This window comes from Strongylocentrotus purpuratus, unplaced genomic scaffold (assembly GCF_000002235.5).
Source record: "Strongylocentrotus purpuratus isolate Spur 01 unplaced genomic scaffold, Spur_5.0 spur5_scaffold_4, whole genome shotgun sequence".
In the NCBI taxonomy this organism is placed as follows: Eukaryota; Metazoa; Echinodermata; class Echinoidea; order Camarodonta; family Strongylocentrotidae; genus Strongylocentrotus; species Strongylocentrotus purpuratus.
Genome location: NW_022145610.1, coordinates 31,491,914 through 31,511,074, shown reverse-complemented (window position 1 = coordinate 31,511,074; position 19,161 = coordinate 31,491,914). Strand labels below are relative to the sequence as shown.

Genomic DNA, 19,161 nt, shown 5'->3' with positions numbered 1-19,161 from the left:
AAATACATGTTATCAAGCTATGAATATTGCTAAGAAAGAAATTTTTCACTGATTAATCAAGATCCTGCTATTATCTTGCCATCAGACAAAGATTACAGCCCAACTGACCCAGTCCGAAAATGAAAAGACGGATCTGGATTTCCAGCTGGATGCGGAGAAAGAGCGCAACCGCTCGATGACCTCTGAACTCCGCCAGCAGCTGCAAGAGGCCTATGACAAGCTGAAGGAGAAGGAGGGGGCAGAGGGAGCGACTGCAGAAGAAGGCATGGAGCTGGAGACTGAGAACAGGGAGAATGCGGTTGAGCTGGAGTCAAGGCTGGCTGAAGTCTTGAGGGAGATGGAGTCCTTGAAGGAGAAGGAAATTCAGAAGGAGAAGATGGTGACGGAACTGGAGATGAAGTTAGCTGGTGCCTTGCAGGAGAAGGAGAATGTGGAAGAGGAGAAAGTACATGAGCTTGAGTCAAGGTTGGCCAGCATTCTGATGGAGATGGAGGCTCTAAAGAAAGAGGTAACCATGAGAGAGGAGAAGGTATGTGACCTAGAAGCCAAGCTGGCTAATGCTGTCCAGGAGATGGACACCCTGAGGGAGGAGGAGACTCTGAAAGAACAGAAAATGATGGAGCTAGAATCAAGGTTCAACGTGGTTCTCCAGGAGCAAGATGGTGAGAAAGAGGAGAAATTGTTGGAGCTGAGTTCTAAGCTGGCTAATCTCCTGCAGGAGACAGAAGAACTGAGGGAAGAGAAGAATTTCAAAGAAGAGAGAATTGCTGAACTGGAGTCATTGCTAGCCAGTGTACCTGAAGAGAATGTGGATTTGAAGGAAAAGAAAATCTTGGAGCTAGAATCCCATTTGGCAAATTTTTTTGAAGAAACAGATTCCCTGAGAATAGCAGAAGCATTGAAAGTTGAGAGAATTTCTGAGCTAGAGTCAAGGTTAGGTGAGGTCGTACATGAGAAGGAGAGTAGAGCGGAAGACAAAGCAACAGTGCTGGACGCACAGTTGGCTTCCGTTCTCCAAGAGGTAGAGGCTCTGAGGGAAGAGAAGAAATTCAAAGAAGAGAGAATTGCCGAACTGGAGTCATTGCTAGCCAGTGTACCTGAAGAAGATGTGGATTTGAAGGAAGAGAGAATCTTGCAGCTAGAATCCCATTTGGCAAATGTTTTTGAAGAAACCGATTCCCTGAGAGAAGCAGAAGCATGGAAAGATGAGAGAATTTCTAAGCTAGAGTCAAGGTTAGGTGAGGTCGTACATGAGAAGGAGAGTGGAGCGGAAGACAAAGCAACAGAGCTGGAAGCACAGTTGGCTTCCGTTCTCCAAGAGGTAGAGGCTCTGCGAGAAGAGAAGAATGTGAAAGAAGAGCAAATAAGTGAGCTGGAGTCGAGGCTGGCCAATGTCCAACAAGACAAGGAAGGTGAAGAGGAAGGTAGAGTTGTCAAACAGGATTCACAGTTGTCTGATGCACTGCAGGAGTTGGATGCCATGAAGGAAGAAAAGACCCTGAGAGAAGAGAAAATAGCTCAGCTGGAGTCCTGGTTGACCACCGGCATGCAGGAGATAGAGGTTCTTAGGCAAGAGAAGGATGTCCGAGAAGCACAAATGACCGAGCTGGAATCAAGGTTAGCCATCGTTTCAAAAGAGATCAGCGAGGAAGGCAAAGTGGCAGAGTTGGAGTCCCATTTGACCAATGTCGTGGAAGAGATGGACTCACTGCGGGAAGAGAAGAACCTGAATAAGGACAAAGTGGTGGAGCTGGAGTCAGATCTGGCCAGTGTTATCCAGGAACTGGAGGCTTTGAAGGAGGAGAAGAACTTGAAAGATAAGCAGATCTCTGAGCTTGAGGAAAGGTTGACCAGCGCCTCGCAGGAGAAGAGCGCAGAAGAAGACAAGGTGGTTGAGCTGGAGGCACATTTGACAGGTGTTCTTCAAGAGCTGGAAGCTTTGAAAGAAGAAAAGAACCAGAAAGTAGGCAAGTTTCTTGAGATGCAGTCGCATTTGAATGATGCACGCCAAGAGTTGGAGTTTCTAAATGAGGATAAGAACTTGAGAGAAGAGGAAATGGCTGAATTGAAGTCGAGGTTTGCCAACGTCTCGCAGGAGCAGGACATCTTCAGAGAGGAGCAAGTGGCTGAAGCAGAAGCACAGCTGGTCAATGTTCTGCAGGAGATAGAGGCTCTGAAAGAAGAGGAGAACTTGAGAGAACAGCACATGGCAGAGCTTGAGGCAATGTTAGCCAATGTGTCGCAGGAGCAGGACACAGTAAGAGAGGAAAAAGTGCTTGAATTGGAGTCAAGATTATCCTGTGTCCTCCAAGAGATGGACACGTTGAAAGAAGAAGAGAAACTGAAAGAGGCGGAGGCTACTGAACTAGAAACAAGACATTCAGAAGTTCTAAATGACATGGAGAGATTGCAAGATGAGCTCACTAGGTAAGAAGCTATAAAAGTGATAAGTCTTCAAAATGCTCCAGTAGTGTCAGTAGTATGACCATTTAATTTTTGAGTATACAACTATTTTCATCATTTCTTAAAACTATTTTACCTAATGTGGAGTTTAAACTCTTTTTGACCATTATTCATAGAATTGTGATTTTATAATTTTTTTTTCATTTACTATGTAAATATTATTGTTGTTATCTTACCATCACAGTTGTATTTTAGGAACAGTTCTTCGGTTAGACGTCAACTATTACTTACTAATGTCCATAAGTACTTTGCATAAGTACTAGTTGAATTAACTATTCACGTTTTAAGTTTGTTGTATGTCATCACATAAGTAATACTTTGCTCTATCTAATCAAACAATTACTTTTTCTGAACATATGAGTAATGAGGTATTGTCAAATATAAAAAATGTGTATTCTTTTTACGTCTTTGCCATTTTTTTGTCTTCACAGAATCCAAGATGAGAAGGCTCGACTTGAAGCTGCAAACTATGAAATCATGTCGCAGGTTAGTGTCATTATGGGTACCACCTTCCAGCACAAAACAGGCTGGTTAATTGTCCATGCTCTGGCATGTGTATTAGTGACAGGTGTGTCATTGTCAGAGAAAGGGTTAAAATAAGGGTTGCCTTGGTAATCATAATAATATCAATATTCATATATTGATATTGATATTTAGCATTTATTATTCATTCAGAAATTCGTTTTTCAATGGTAAAAGTTTATAGATCAGGGCCTCTTCTTACAAAGAGTTTATATCAATCCCAACTTATTTGCGATTAATATCAATCACAACTATGTACATAAGAGATAGGAGACTGCAAACTTGCGATTGATTTGGATCAATCGTAACTCTTTGTAAGACGGGGCCCAGTTTACAAAAGGAAATAATCATAATCATAGACAATTACAGTAATGGTAAAATACAGTCATAACGGCTTTAGTAGGGTAAGTTACACCAAATCAATTTTGTACGATGAGCTAGGGTGCAGACAGAGCGAGAGAGTAGAAGAAGACCACAGGTAGGCAGAGAGTGTGGGTAGAACGGTGCAGAAAGGAAAAAGGATAATAAGGATGTTGATAATGATCATAAAAATAGTAATAATGATTAATATGATGATGATAAACATGTTTTACAAACAAGTGATGAATGATGTATTCAATAGCATGGATGTCAAATGTAGACAAGCAATGAGTGCCAAAAGGACAAAGGCCTTGCTACGCAAGTTGTGGTAAACAAAAGTTATAAAGAAGCCAGTTCTTATTGACAATTTACCATGACTACTGATCTATTGTCAATTTTTAGATGCAGAAGGATGTGGTTACCATGGAGACTCAGACAGAGGAAGATGTAGCAGAGGTAGAGCAAAGTCATGATCTTCATGCAGCTATCGAAAAACTCCGCAAAGTGCTCGCATCCAAGGACCAAGAGATCTGTGAAGTAAAGGTCAGTTTGAAGAAGAAAAAAATGATGATTAATAAAGACCCATTGTATAGTCAGGCTCCTCACCAGGGGAGTGTTTCATTAAGACTAAGATCAAATTTAAGTTGGACTTTACTATGGCAGGCCGTTTATGCCATTTTTTTTCTCTCACCATTCACTGGCATTGGTCTCCCAAGGGATGCACAAATCATGGTCACAAATCTACATTTTTTTGATAGTTCATATTTGAAGGAAAATTATTATTTAAAGATCATAATTGAGAGACCAATGGTGAGAGCAACTAGTGGCATGAATAGCCTGCCATAGTGAAGTGCAACTTAAAGTCGATCTTAGTCTTTGTGAAACACCCCCCAGGAATCTGTTCAAACTTGGACCACACTGAGTGACATATGGCCTTGCAGCGTCCAAGGGCATGGTTTAATAGGACAGTAGCAGTTCTATATATCAAATGTCCATGTGTGTATTGATATAAAAATAGCCCTTGTCCATACCCCTGTCAGAAAAAATGCTCCTTTTTCTTCTTTTTTTCAATGTTTTTTTTTTTTCTTTAAATTGTGAAATTTTCATTTTTCAAATTTGTCTTATTTAACCTATTTTTTATGGGAATTGAGTGTGTGTCAATATTGTTTCTGAGATTTTAGAAGAACACATGTAAAGCTTCAATCAAAAGAGGGCGCCAGATGGCTCCATCAGTATTAAAAGCCACTCTCTCGTTACTATACCAATCTGACTGTACTATCCTTTGTCGTCTGACATTAAATGCCATCGAACTAAGCTTGAAACATGATGACAGCGGTGAAAGTTTGTAAATCCATGTAGGAAAGTGTTTGTAATACACCTATAACTCTATTATGCGTCTGCATACCGTGTTATGAACTGGAATTCACCTGTTTACTTTGAGAGTCAACTCAACGTATAGTCAGCCCCACTCATGTAAGTTTGTGTAGTGTTACTTGCATGCAAAGCATTGAAATTCGAGATCTCTGTCTGAATTGTTTGCTGTGGTGTACAACATGCCTGACACTGTGTCTCCTGAGGGTACTGAGGGTGATTTGCAAGGGGCCCATTTCGTAAAGCCTTCTGTCCAACCCCCTGGTCATTTCCATGCGGCTGCGGGAAATGTAGGTCTAGTTGAAGGGTGGAAAATCTGGAGACAGCAATGGGACAACTACACTATTCTCACAAACCTCTCCAAACAACCAGATCGGTACCAAACTGCACTACTACTGCACAGTGTGGGACAAGATTGTCTGCGTGTCTACAACGGCATGAAGTTTGCTAATGCCGCTGAAAGTGTGAAATGCTCTGTGATACTGGATAAGTTTGATAAACATTTCCTTGGTGAGAGCAGAGAATTCTTTGAAAGATTCAAGTTCAATCAACGCAGTCAGGAAGATGGTGAATCTATTGAACAGTATGTGACAGCTCTGCGTACAATGAGTAAGACGTGTGGATTCTGTGACTGCATGAATGACAAATTGCTCGTTGATCGTGTTCTACTGGGAGTACGTGATGATCGTATGCGAGAACTACTCATCTCCAAATCTGATCTTGACCTCTCTACTGCCATTGATGTTTGTAAAGCAGTTGAAGCGACGTCTACTCACATGAAGGCGTTGAAAAGTGAGGAAATCAACAGGGTGAATCGAAAACCTTTCCCTAAACATGCTAAAACTGGAAGTGGAAAGCAGAAGTTTGTAAAGCAGAAGCCGAAAGAGCTCAAAAAGTGCAAGTTCTGTAATAAATCACACGAAATGAAGAAGGAATGCTGCCCTGCATGGGGTCAAAAGTGCAATGTGTGCCATAAGCCCAATCACTTCAAGGGATCTGCAGTGTGTACTTCCAAGAGTGTTCACCAACTCGAAGATGATGAGTACTCCTCCACTGAAAGTATCAGTGTTGTACAGATAAATACAGTAAGCCCTGAAGATGGACCAATTTTTTGCAACATGCTACTAAATGGTCGAAGAGTACAGTTCCAGTTGGACTCTGGAGCAACAGTGAGTGTTCTCCCACAGAAGTTTCTGTCTGAAGAAGATGTAGTGAGAAATGAATGCATCCATCTCCGGATGTGGAACCACTCTCCGCTACTACGTGCTGTGGGAAAGTGCAAAGTCGTGACAAGGAATCCAGCTACTGGAAAAAAGTACAGGATTGACTATGTCATAGTTAAGGAGGATCTGACTCCACTGCTAAGCAAAACAGCTTCTGAGAAGATGCAGCTTATCACTGTTCACTACGAATCTATGGAAATAGTCCACAACATATTTCCTGAGAATGTCTGCAACCTAGCTCCTGAGAATCTTCACAAAGAGTATCCTGTGGTCTTCTCATCCTCTGTGACTGGTACTCTGCCGGGGAACGATGTTCATCTGACTGTTATGGATGATGCTACCCCTAGTGTTCGTCCTGCTAGAGTGATACCAGAATCCTTGAGAAGTATTGTGAAGGATGAACTTGATGCACTGCAGACAAGAGACCTGATTGAGGAAGTAAGTTCTCCAACTGACTGGGTAAGCCAGATGGCTGTTGTACAGAAGAAATCTGGTAAAGTGCGTGTGTGCTTAGACCCTAGACCACTCAATCTCGTGCTGAAAAGAGAACATTATCCTCTGCCTGTTCTCGATGATATCCTGCCTCAACTGTCCAATGCAACGGTCTTCTCCATCTGTGATCTTAAAGATGGATATTTGCACTGTGTTCTTGACGACGACTCAAGTCTGCTAACTACCTTTGCAACACCATGGGGAAGGTATAAATGGAAACGTCTACCATTTGGCTTGAAGGTTAGCAGCGAAATCTTCCAAAAGAGACTTCATCTAGCACTGGATGGTCTTCAAGGGGTACGATGTGTGGCAGATGACATCATAATCTGGGGTAACAGTGATGCTGAGCATGATACCCGACTACAGAGTCTTCTACAGAGATGTCAAACTGTTGGCATAGTGTTGAACAAGGAGAAATGCCAATTTCGACTGAAGGAAATCTCGTTCCTAGGCCACATAGTATCCAACTCTGGACTGAAAGCTGATCCATCCAAGATCGATGCAATCCTGAACATGAGTTCTCCAACCTGCAAGGATGACATCCATCGCTTACGTGGCATGGTCAATTATTTGGCCAGGTATCTGCCCAAACTATCTGATGTCATGAAGCCTCTCAATGACTTAACCCACAACAACTCTGCGTGGACTTGGGACTCCAACCATGACAAAGCCTTTAGGTTGCTGAAAGAGATGCTGATACAAGCTCCTGTGTTGGCGTTCTACAACCAAAGCAAGCCACTTCAAATCCAAACTGATGCCAGTGCTACAGGGTTAGGTGCTGTGATGCTACAGGATGGTCAACCAATAGCATATGCCAGTAGGATGCTGAGTGATCCTGAGACCAGATACTCTGTCATTGAGAAGGAGATGCTAGCAATAGTTTTTGCACTGGAAAAGTGGAATCAGTTCACTTTTGGTCGTAATACAACAGTATATAGTGACCACAAACCACTGGAGTGCATTGTGAAGAAGGCCCTGGACAAAGCTCCCAAACGCCTACAAGGAATGTTACTACGCGCCATGGCGTATGATGTTGAAGTGAAATACCTTAAAGGGAAGGACAACATCTTGGCTGATGCACTAAGCCGTGCTTCTCTTCCGTATGAGAGCGGACAGCATGATCTAGAGGTGGTGAATGCTGTCAAACTCTTGTCTCTCCCTGATGACAAGATAGCTGAGATAAAGAGACAGACTACCCAAGATCCAACTCTCTCCCAGCTCAAAGACACCATACTTGATGGGTGGCCAGACAACAAGACAAAGCTTCCTTTGTCACTGACTCCATACTTCAGTTTCAGAGATGAACTTTCGGTGACTGATGATCTGATTTTCAAGGGAGAACGGCTGGTAATCCCTAAGCAGATGAGGCGACAGATCAAGGAGGAGTTACACATTGGCCACAATGGAGTCGAAGGAACTTTGAGAAGAGCCCGTGAATATGTCTATTGGCCAGGTATGAACAAGGAGATAAAGGAGTGGATCCAGACATGCGGGACCTGTCAAGAAAACTCAGTCTCTCAACCTGCCCAACCTTTGATGTCTCATCCTATCTCTGACAGGCCATGGTCAAGAATTGGAATCGATCTCTTCCATCATGATAACGAGAACTATCTCATTATGGTCTGTTACTACTCCAAGTTCTTTGAGATAGAAAAGCTACAGAGGACGACTGCCCCCGCAGTTATCAAGCGACTGAAACGTCACATCGGACGCTATGGAGTGCCAGAGATCATTGTCTCAGACAATGGACCTCCTTTCTCTTCAAGGGACTTTGCTGAGTTTGCCAAAGAGATGGGAATCAAGCATAACACCATCTCACCTCACAACAGCAAGGCAAATGGCAAGGCAGAGTCTGCTGTTAAGACTGCCAAAAGACTGCTTACCAAATGCAAGGACACTGGAGATAACGTTGATCTAGCCTTACTCAACGTTCGTAATACACCAACTCAAGGTACCCAGACCAGTCCTGCGCAAAGGTTCATGGGTAGACGAACACGTACACTCCTACCCACCACAACTCAGCTGTTGATGCCTGATCGTGACTCAGGACCTGATGTCGAGAAACTCAATTCAAACCAGAGACGACAGGAGAAGTATTTCAACAGAAATACAAGGAAGCTCAAGGATCTTCCACTTGGAGCAACTGTACGTGTGAAACCATTCAACCATAGAAAGAAATGGAAGAAAGCGGTGATCCTGAAGAAAATAGACGATCGATCATATGAAGTTCGCTGTGATGGTCAAACACTTCGTAGAAACAGAGAACATCTCAGAGCGACCTCATCCACGTCAGATACACTTGATCCTATTCCCAACATGTTTAACTGGGAATGCCAGGACAATAACCAACCCAAGGTGAGGACTACAGAGCAGCGTCAATCTACCACTACAAGTCCTGTGAAGTTTCGCGGTGATGGTACATCTGAGACGTTTGACGAGAACAACACAAGCTCGCTGAGACGTTCAAACAGACAACGTCGAGAACCGCATAAGATGAAAGATTTCGTAACATTTTGAACACTTAAAAAGAGAACATTCGCGAGATACGTGAATGACATCACTTCATCTAACTCTGTTTGGACATTTGAACTTGTTTTTAAAATTTGAAGAAACTGGACTCTAAACACAATCCCAAATCTTCTGACACTATGAAGACTCACAAGAACTCAAAAGGACTCTGATATTTTTTGCTTTGAAATATTATTTTGTGCAGTTATATGATTGTAAAAGATCTCATAAACCAATCTTTATCTGTTTTGGTACCAGGTTGATATTGACCTCCAAAATTGAGACATTCTCCGGCACAAAGCTCAAAGAGGGGAGGATGTGTCAATATTGTTTCTGAGATTTTAGAAGAACACATGTAAAGCTTCAATCAAAAGAGGGCGCCAGATGGCTCCATCAGTATTAAAAGCCACTCTCTCGTTACTATACCAATCTGACTGTACTATCCTTTGTCGTCTGACATTAAATGCCATCGAACTAAGCTTGAAACAGAGTGGTCCCCATGTTTAGTCAATGGGAATTACAGAATTCATTAGACAATGGGTTAACTGCATTTGTCGTTCAATCCTTCATAAAAATGAATAACTATTTTCCCTCCAATCCAGGCCCAGTCTAGCCATGAAATGGGAAGACTGGAAGAACTTCAGCAATGCCTTGAAGAGGAGAGTAGAGAGCGTGAGGTGAGAGCCATATTCTTTCATTTCTATCTTGATGAAAATGAGCAAGGCATTGTAAGTAACTTGACTCTCTCTACGCAGGTCTTTAAATGGGAACCGGTTTAGCCAGGATGCAAATGTCACTTTGGTTTTAATTAGCATTGGCTCACCAGCAATTGCCTGGAATACTTCACAGAGGAGTGAAAGGTATGCTCTGGAAGTGCAGAATTATAATTAAATCAAGTAGCCTGTGAAACAATGTCTATAAAAAAATGTTTTGATATATTGTAAAAGGAATGGTGCTATATACGTATCATTGGATAAGTTTAAAGGCCTTGTAGAGCAGCTGTTCAAAGTAAATGGTATGAAAACGAATTGGGGTGATAATTTTTGCAAGGAGAAAGTTTCAGCTAAGCTATGAAATCTGGAGAAAAGAAGACCTTATTGATTGATTTATATGATTGTATTCTCTGTTATAACTATTATCATGTACATTATGTTTTCTATAATGTATGTTTAGTTATGATAATTACCATTGTTCATTATGTTCAATTATGTTATCTTTGATAAAGTGAAATAAATAAACTTAAAACTTGAATACTACTGCTCCTTTAACAAACTAGTATTTTCATGATCTTTAAAAGGAGAGAATCACCGCCGAGCTGAGAAGTCTTGAGGCGGAGAAGACGAGAGTTGAGGCAGCCTTGGTGAAGGCAGAGCTGGAGCTCTGTGATTCCATCTCAGAAACCCGTCTTCTGAAGGAAGAGATGGAGATGATGGAATCTAGATTGGCGGAAGGACGAGAATCAGCCTTAGGCCATCAACGACAAGAAATGGAGGAACTGTGAGTTATATGTTTGTCATTATATACCATTCCAACTTAACCTGCTGTCACCAAAACAATTAACATTGGTACATATCGAGGGGTCAGTGACACAAAGACGTAACTCCATTTTGAGAAAAAGTAGTTAATGTGTCACTGAGCATTTGGGTTTTAAGGAGTTAAGTCTATGTTTCACTAGCCATTGACTTCAATTGGGTGTTTGGTGGAGTTAAGTCTTTGTGTTTCCTGGAAAGCCCTAATTTTTCTGAACATTTTGATGTTCAAATACTCATTTTGGCAAAATATGGAGTTACGTCTTTGTGTCACTGAACCCTCGATATGATAAAAGTGGTTTATTTCTTTGCACAAATCCTCATTTTGTGATAATATTTGACTGATAAAGATACACTGAGTTGGTCCTTAAGTGCCAGGCTATTCTAATTCCATTTCTCTTTTCACTGAGGTACACTGTGTCAGAATTGACAGCTATCCTGAAAGCCATTGGAAACCTGTACAATAAGTTCCCCCTTTTTTAGACGAGGAAAAATCATGGAATTTTAGATGGATCAGTCAATTAAGGGAGAATTCAGGAAATTTCATTGGCCAATTAGAAAGAAATTGTTGATATTATTTTGTTTAGAGTTTAAACAGCATATCCACATGATGGTTGGCTCTGATGGCTTTTTAGATGCCTCCTTTTGGAATCCTAGCATTTTGAATCTTCTTCAGGGAAGAATCATGGGATTTTGTTATCATGACTTTCTCGGAATCCTGATGTAATCTTTATCTATTTCTTGCACTAGGATGGTGGAACTTGATTCAGCAAAGAACCTGCTCTCTCAGAAAGAAGACGAGATCGAGAAACTTCAAGAGTTCATGAAACTGGAGAACGAAGAAGCAATTAAGCAGGAGGTAATATAGTTTTATTATTATTATTATTACATGTACGTGTAGGATTTGACTTTGTCAAGTGGTTTAAAAGCAGGACTAAGGATATGAAGGTCTTCGGTGCAAGCCCTGGGTGAAGGGATATGTTTTCATTTCACAGAGGGGAGGGGGGTGAGTGAAAACATGGTTTCATTGATAGATCTTGGGCACAGGAATGAGATAATATGTTCTTTGTGAGAAATTCCTAGGACAAAACAAATAGAGAGTTGCTGGGCTGCTGGGAATATTTGTAGCGGGTATTCACAGCGTTGCCAATTAATGTTTTATCAATCACATTTGCAATGTTTTGAATTTTCCTATCTTTTATCTTATTTTCCATAAACTTTCACAGATCTATTTCTCCTATTTTTCTTCCTTTATCAAACCTGTGTGATGTCTGAATGGACTTCACCTTTAACATTTTACAATAACAGACATGTTTGATCATTCCGCTTTCTTTTGTTAATGTTTTTAGGCCCAATCACGCCATGAAACCAAACGGTTACATAATCTTCTTCAGCAGCTAGAGGGTGAGAGCAAGCTGGTAAAGGTTCGTACTTTCCTCTTTCTGATTTGAACTATTTGCTTGTCTTTTAAAGGTGAACAAAAAGGGAGATGCATGTTTGGGCCGTGTAGAAACAACTTGCAAAGACAGAATGATGGCCCTTTTCAAATGTTATTTGATGGGCACTGCATGGAATTCATGTGTATATTATGAAGTTTTAAATATTTACAGCCTAAGAGATGGGAACTATTGTGGCAATAAAGTATTCATAAAGAAAAACTTGCAGATATTAAAGAAAATAACAAAACATTCTCTTGTATTTTTCATTTAATACATCAGGTAATTGTGTAGAATTGATATTTTATTTCATTTTTATTTTTCATTTCCAACAAAATACAATACATAATAACAAATACAATGTAAAATGTTTACAAAACATAATTACATTTGAAATAAACAAATCTTAACAATAATTTATACATTTTGATGAAGACAAAAAACGAATTATAAATTTAACTCCATTTATATTTTAAGGAAATGGAGAGGTCCACTAAAAAGCAGAGCTTGTAAATTGTAGACCCCTCAGATAATAATGAGTGTAAAAAGAGTATAGAATACATAAACGATACAAGGAGAATAGCGGCCAACAGAGACAACATTTATTAAAACACGTAATGACTGAAAACAAGAAGACCTAAAAAATTGTATGACGAAGAAGGAACAGAAAAAAAAAGAAAAAAGAAAATGTAGGCTGCGTTTGGAGGAAAGGAGAGGAGAAAAAAGGAAAATTGTAGAGATCAAGCACGAAATAGGGAGCGCACAAAATCCTTGAGATAGCTGAAACAAAAAGAACAAGAACATTATGGCATATTTGATTACGATATGAAGTTGACGTCTTTATATTTATGTTTATACAGGAGCAGATAAGACAGGAATGTGAAACCAGTTGGCAGGTAGTGTGTGAGGAGTTGAGAACAGCCATGCAGGAATCAGAGAGAGAGAAACAGAGGTTAGAAGCCGCTCTCTGGAACGCGGAAGAAAAACAGGTATAATTAATTTGTTCAAACTTGATTAATTCAATGCCACTCGCGAAAGTTTCATTTCACAAAAGCTCTACTTTTTACAATAGTGTCTTAAAGGCATCCTTTAACAATGTTAAATTTGAGATGCACGGCCCTACGTGTTATCAGTGTCTGTCATATGGTGTAGATTGAAGCCCTAAAAAATTGTGCTTCAAAATGATTATGAAGTGCCTCAAACAAGTAAAAATCTTTGAGTGACCGGTTTTACCATACTCATTTTTCCCAATAGACTGAATTGTTATCAAAACCGTAAGGAAAACGAAAACGGAAATTTTGTTTTCCAATCATAAATACATGTATCTTGATAATCAGACAGGCGATCGGCTTGTAAACGTCTCGGGGTTCCTGACTGACCTAAAGGCTCATAATTATGATTGCAGCATGAGCTAAATCCAGGATTTTGTTTCAGAATCTGAGGCAATGTTTAATACCAAGTCACTTAATTCTTCTACTGGAAGGAACTTTCTTCAGAGATGATAAAATCTGACCATTAATTTGTTTGCTTTGCCCAGGTGCAATCTCATCAATTCTCTGAACACAGACTACAGGGAGTATGTGAGGAGTTGAGAACAGCCATGGAGGAATCTGAAAGAGAGAAAGAAAGGTTAGAGGTGGCTCTCAGGAAAGCAGAAGAAAAACAGGTAACAAGATGAACATCTTCAATAGCCATTACAAAGAAGGAAATGGGGGGGGGGGGGAACTGAGAATCTTTCAAGAAAAAGGTGCACAGTTGAAGTGAAGAGAGTTTGAATTCAAGCCATGAGAGATGTCAGGGATTTCAAAGATGCTACAAAACGTTGCTTTATCATTTCCTTTGTTCTATATTTGACCCCTTAAAGAAATAGTAATGAAGCAGTTGACTCCATTTATCTACATTTACACATATTTCTTCTGTTGGTTTTGTCCCTTTAAAGGAGTCTTTAGAAAAAGAGGTCAAGAAGCGCAAGGACGAGGTGAAGAGAGTCAGAATCGAGTCCTTCAAGAATGTCCAAGACTGGGAGGAGAGAGCTAACACCATTTGTGGTGAAATACAAGAAAAGCTTGATGAGGAACAGGCCAAACTGTCGGAGACCAAGGAAAAATTGGTAGGTCTGGGCCTTATCCTTTCACAGAGATTCAACTAATCTGAATTGATTGCAAGCCCTCCAAAACCTGTAATTACAAATTTACAACATCCAATTTCATCAGAACATTTTTGCAGCTGGTATGAAGTTGAAACCAATGGCAATTCTTTATAAGACGGGATCCTGATATTTAGACATTAATTTTCTTGTTACGATAATCAGGTATTCTTCTTTAAATTGGCAACATCCATGTTTTGTTGTTGCTACATATCACTGATACCAATTGATGGACAGAGACTGTGTAAAAAAAATGTTGGCCATTTAAATTCAGTACAGCCTTGAGGGTAAAGTTTAGAAGGAAATTTGAATTCTTCAATGTTTTTTTGCCAAACAAATGGGAGACCTAATTGTCCCAAATTACATCACGTTTGAATGACCAATTTTCCAATTTGATGTTCACATAAATGTTAGCATTAAAATATTCACTAATTACATACTGTATATGGAAGTATCCAGGTTGAATTGAAGAAAGAATTTTATTATTTTAATTAATATTATATATTTTTTTTTTCTTTCTTTATCTGTTTTTCTTCCCCTCAACAGTCGCAATTTGAAGTTTTATGCGAGGAGTTAAAGGAGGAACTCAAAGCCAAAGATGAAGAGATTGACAGAGTGAAAGAAGACAAGAGGGATATATTCAACAAAAAGGTAACTCAACTTTCCTCATATATTCTTTATTTTTCTAATCAAAAGCTTCTATAAAGGGTCATTCTTCCCTCCCCATGCCCCCCCCCCCCCCATCTTTTAGCCGCCTTCTCCGTTTCGATGCAAAATTTAGATGTAAGTAAGCCTTCCTAAGATACGGGTAGGCTTATCATATATTTTGTTAAGGTTGTGAAATGAAATTAGATTTTTATTCAACTAATATTCAATTAAGAAGATATTTCTGGTATTAAAAAGGAAAAAAATGATGGCAACTTTTATGCAAACAAGTACATTGGAATTCTGATGAAGATGTAGATTCAAAGAATGGCTTTTTGCTTTAATTATGATGCAAGTATTCCTACCAGTGAATATAATTTGATTCATTAAAGATAAACTTGAGTTCTGGTAAAAAAAGAAAATGATTTTTATTACAGAATTAAACAAAACTTCGCTGAATGTTCAAGATTACAAATAAATGTCATTTGCCAAACAATTTTGGTGGAAAAATGAGTAATGAGCATAGAAAGATACAGAAATCAAGGTACATGTAAGTAGGCCCAACACCATTTGTGTAGTCCCATATACAGTACATCAATCTTTCTGTGTACAGTCACTTTAGACTGGGCCAAATTTATTATGATTTTGATGACTCCAGAACCTTGCAGAACACCCCAATACTTACATGCTACATGATCAACTTTTTCTGATAGATTCCACACCTTTTCTTTCACAATGCAATCGCATGACCAGAACTCAACTTTATCTTTAACCTTTGTGATTATCAGGAGATGTTGGAGAAACAGTACGCCAAGATGAAGAAGCAGGTGAACCAGACTGTGCAGAGTTCCATCCGTGATGTGGGCGAGGCGGAGGCGAGAGCAAACGCTGTCTGTGAAGAGCTGGAAGAAGAGCTAGAGGCAGAGAAGACCAAGGTCAAGGATGCCCAAGAGAAAGTGGTAGGTCGATCGGAATCCCGTCAGGCTCGTCCAAATATGACCTGGGGGGTGTTTCACAAAGATCCTAATTTGAACTTATCTGTAAGTTGGGCTTCACAATTATGGAAAGCTGTAATTAGCATCTATGAAAATATTTTGTAAAAGTTATTTTAGAAGGCATAAAGATTCAAATCATTCATATTTTCTATTATCCAGGAGATTTCATATTCTTGATGTGGAATTTATAAAAAGTCTGAAATACTTGATTTTTCGCTTTTTAATATATTTTATTTTAAGGCTACAAATGGCTTTCCATAATTTTTAAGTCCAACTTAGAGTTAAGTTCAACTTAGGATCTTTGTGAAACACCCCCCTTGTAAACTGCTGCAAAAGAAAGCCACTTTTGTATGTGTATATAGATGGAAACTGTGCGCAACGAAGGCCCTGCACGTTTTCACTGAGCTCTGTGTTATAATACACAGAAATATGAAGTATGGTACACTTAAAATCACTATTTTTAAAAAATGTTGCGGTTTTGCGATATCACCACCCACCCCTTGTATCCAGAGCTTCAAACTATAAGCTGTACATAAATCAAAATTAATATCATTGTAATTTTAACCTCCCCATATTATTGTCCCTTAGGAATGCCAAGCCAAGCACATCTGTGAGCTGGAGGCCAAGCTGCAATCTCAACTCACGCAGTCTAAGGGGGGCGATCCCACCACCCGACGGTCCCTAGAGTCGGAGCTGTCTGCCAAGAAGAGGGAGATGACAGTCTTAGAGATGGAGCATACTAGAGAAATACTCAAGCTAGAGGAAAGGTATACATTTTTTCTTCACTTTATCAAATCTTGTAAATTAGTTATTCTCATGATTTGTTTTAAAGCGCCACTGCACTTTTTTATAGCTACTTGCACCCTCTATATAGCAAACAATGCCTAATCGGTGACCATTGGTCCCCCATGATCCTCTTTTTCTTATGTTAATTGAGAGCTGAGTTGATGAGATAGCCACCTGTCAGTGACAACCCTCGGTGGTCTAATCCCTCCTAGCCAAACTAGTACAGATGGCCTTTAAATCATCCTGCATTCTTCTGTAAAATTATGTAATGATCTTTTGCCTGAATGATTTAAAATTTTACTGCTAATTTTCTTGAATATCTTCCTGTATGACGAAAGAAAAACTTATCTCAATTTTCCTTTTTGTCTCAGAATAAGAGATCTCGACAGTGAGAAGAAATTCCTGGATGAGAAGAACAGAGAATACCGAAATGAGCTGAGACGGGAACACCAGAGGGCAGCAGATAGTTCAGGTAATTGCTATTTGCTGTTTGCAAGATGATGGCGTTATAAATATAATAATAATAATAATAATATTTAATTTTTATATAGCGCTTAATACAAGTGTCTCTAAGCGCTTTACAAATATGCTATTACCCCGGTCAGAAAAGAAGAAATTGAACAAAATAATAATTTGTTGTTGACATGTTTTTCACATCAGTCAGTTTTTTGTTATGTATATATTGACTGTGCTATTAATGCTGAACCTTGACTCATACATATTTCAGTAGTATAAAGTGATTAACCTACTCAAACCTGCTTCACCTTTCATCTGTCTGGAAAGACCACTCGTTTCAAATTTTGATTATTCATTCTCGATACATATGCAGTTCTTTCCACAGGAAATTATCCCGAAGCTGGCATTTGTGGATCGGGAGCATCGTACGATGTCTCCGTCTTCTCTCTCCGCGCTGAAAACGAGTCGATTGGAAAGAACCTGAAGCTGGCACAAAAGAAGTACGAGACCCTGAAGACCCAGCGAGATGAGCAAGTGTAAGTACTTACCAAACCAAATTCTGTATTGTTTTGTTCTCAAGATGCAAAATAATTATTTTAAATGGATCGTTTAACAATGTTTAATGTGAGATGCACGGCCCTATGTGTTATCAGTGTCCATGATATGGTGTAGTATTGAAGCCAACAAAAAATGCACTCCAAAATGGTTATGAAGTGCCTCATGAAAGTAAAAATCTTTGAGTGACAGGTTTACCATACTCATTTTCCCCAATAGACTGAACTATTATCAAAAACGTTAGGAAAACGAAAAATTAAATTTCAATTTCCAATCATAATATCTTGATAATCAGACAGGCGATCGGCTTGTAAAAGTCACAGGATTCCTGACTGATATAAAGGTTTATAATTATGATTGCAGCATCAGCTAAATCCAGATTTTGTTTCAGAATCTGAGGCAATGTTACTGAGTCACTTTGAAAGAAAATATTAATAATAATAATGAGAAAATAGATTGATTAAAAAATCAATCATATTTTTTAAATCAATAAAAAGAAGATAAATTTTTACTTTGAACACACTAACCAATATGTTTTAAAATTTCAAGTAATTACTCTTGTTTTCATTTTTTTTCAATCATTTTTGCGATAAACTTATACAGTTCACAAAAATTAACATTGAACTTAATTAGTTCCCAGACTTAACACGCTTGTTGCCATCTTCTTGATTCTAATTCAACGCTCTCATGTCCCATATCTTGAAGATACCGTTTCACAGAAACACTTGTTTGTTGTTCTTTATGTATTCCACAGGGATAGGAACTCCAAATTAAAGCAAGAAGTTTACTACTGGCAAGGAAAATATGACAAACTGAAGAGCCTTGCTGAACAGAAAACCAAAGAGTTGCGAGCTTCCCACCCTCTGAAAGGTAAACTTTGATTAAAAACAACTGAACCTTTATATCGAAAAAGTGTATTTAATCTTTGTGAATATTGATATCAAGTAATGATAAATACATATTAAATGGAAATCCAACCTTGATAGCAAACTACTCTGGAGGAAATCGGAAAATCAGAGAGTTAGACTGGCGAAAGTTTGAATGAAATCAGATTTTTGATGACACAGTGCAGTCTTTTAGTACCTTTAGAACCTTTATACAAAGAAAATGTATTTAATCTTTGTGAATTGTTATTAAGTAATGATAATTACATATTAAAGGGAAATCCAACCTTGATAGCAAACTACTCTGGAAGAAAGCAGAAAGTGGCGTAAATATTCATAAATGAATGATACACGCCAATAAAACTCAAACAACAACAACGACAACAGAAAAATCAGAGAGTAAGACTGGTGAAATTTTGAATGAAATCAGAATTTTGATAACACATTGCAGTCTTTTAGTACCTTTTGATAGCAATATCTGTGGAAGAGCCCATTTGAATTATGGAAGCTTACATGTAGTTGAGGGTCTAAATTTCTGTGTTGCTTTTTTCTTGTATTTTGCCGATGTAGATTGCAATACAGAGCACCCTGGGATTGCGAGGAGTGCCTTAGAGGGGGCGGCATCATCCCCAAGCGTTAAGAGGAGGGCTGGCCAGCCCCCCTACCAAGGAACATTGAATGAGAGGATGTTTGAGATGTTAAAGACCAACAGAGCGGAGGAGCCAGAGGACAACCCCAAAGAATGCACCACACAGTGAGAAAGCCATTCGAAGACCAGGAAGGTGTTTCA

General features: G+C 39.2%; 1 protein-coding gene across 1 annotated transcript in view; it reads left to right on the top strand.

The window, feature by feature from the left end:
• LOC105443707 (centromere-associated protein E) overlaps nt 1-19,161 on the top strand; it is a 45,693-nt gene extending 26,532 nt beyond the window's left edge. Inside the window, 17 exon segments of the mRNA XM_030997604.1 lie at nt 86-2,427; nt 2,895-2,949; nt 3,748-3,888; nt 9,542-9,616; nt 10,237-10,436; nt 11,219-11,327; nt 11,818-11,892; nt 12,765-12,893; nt 13,442-13,570; nt 13,844-14,014; nt 14,597-14,701; nt 15,484-15,654; nt 16,279-16,457; nt 16,848-16,948; nt 17,306-17,468; nt 18,242-18,357; nt 18,942-19,161. Coding sequence (XP_030853464.1) covers nt 86-2,427; nt 2,895-2,949; nt 3,748-3,888; nt 9,542-9,616; nt 10,237-10,436; nt 11,219-11,327; nt 11,818-11,892; nt 12,765-12,893; nt 13,442-13,570; nt 13,844-14,014; nt 14,597-14,701; nt 15,484-15,654; nt 16,279-16,457; nt 16,848-16,948; nt 17,306-17,468; nt 18,242-18,357; nt 18,942-19,129 — 4,449 coding nt within the window. The 3' untranslated portion in view covers nt 19,130-19,161.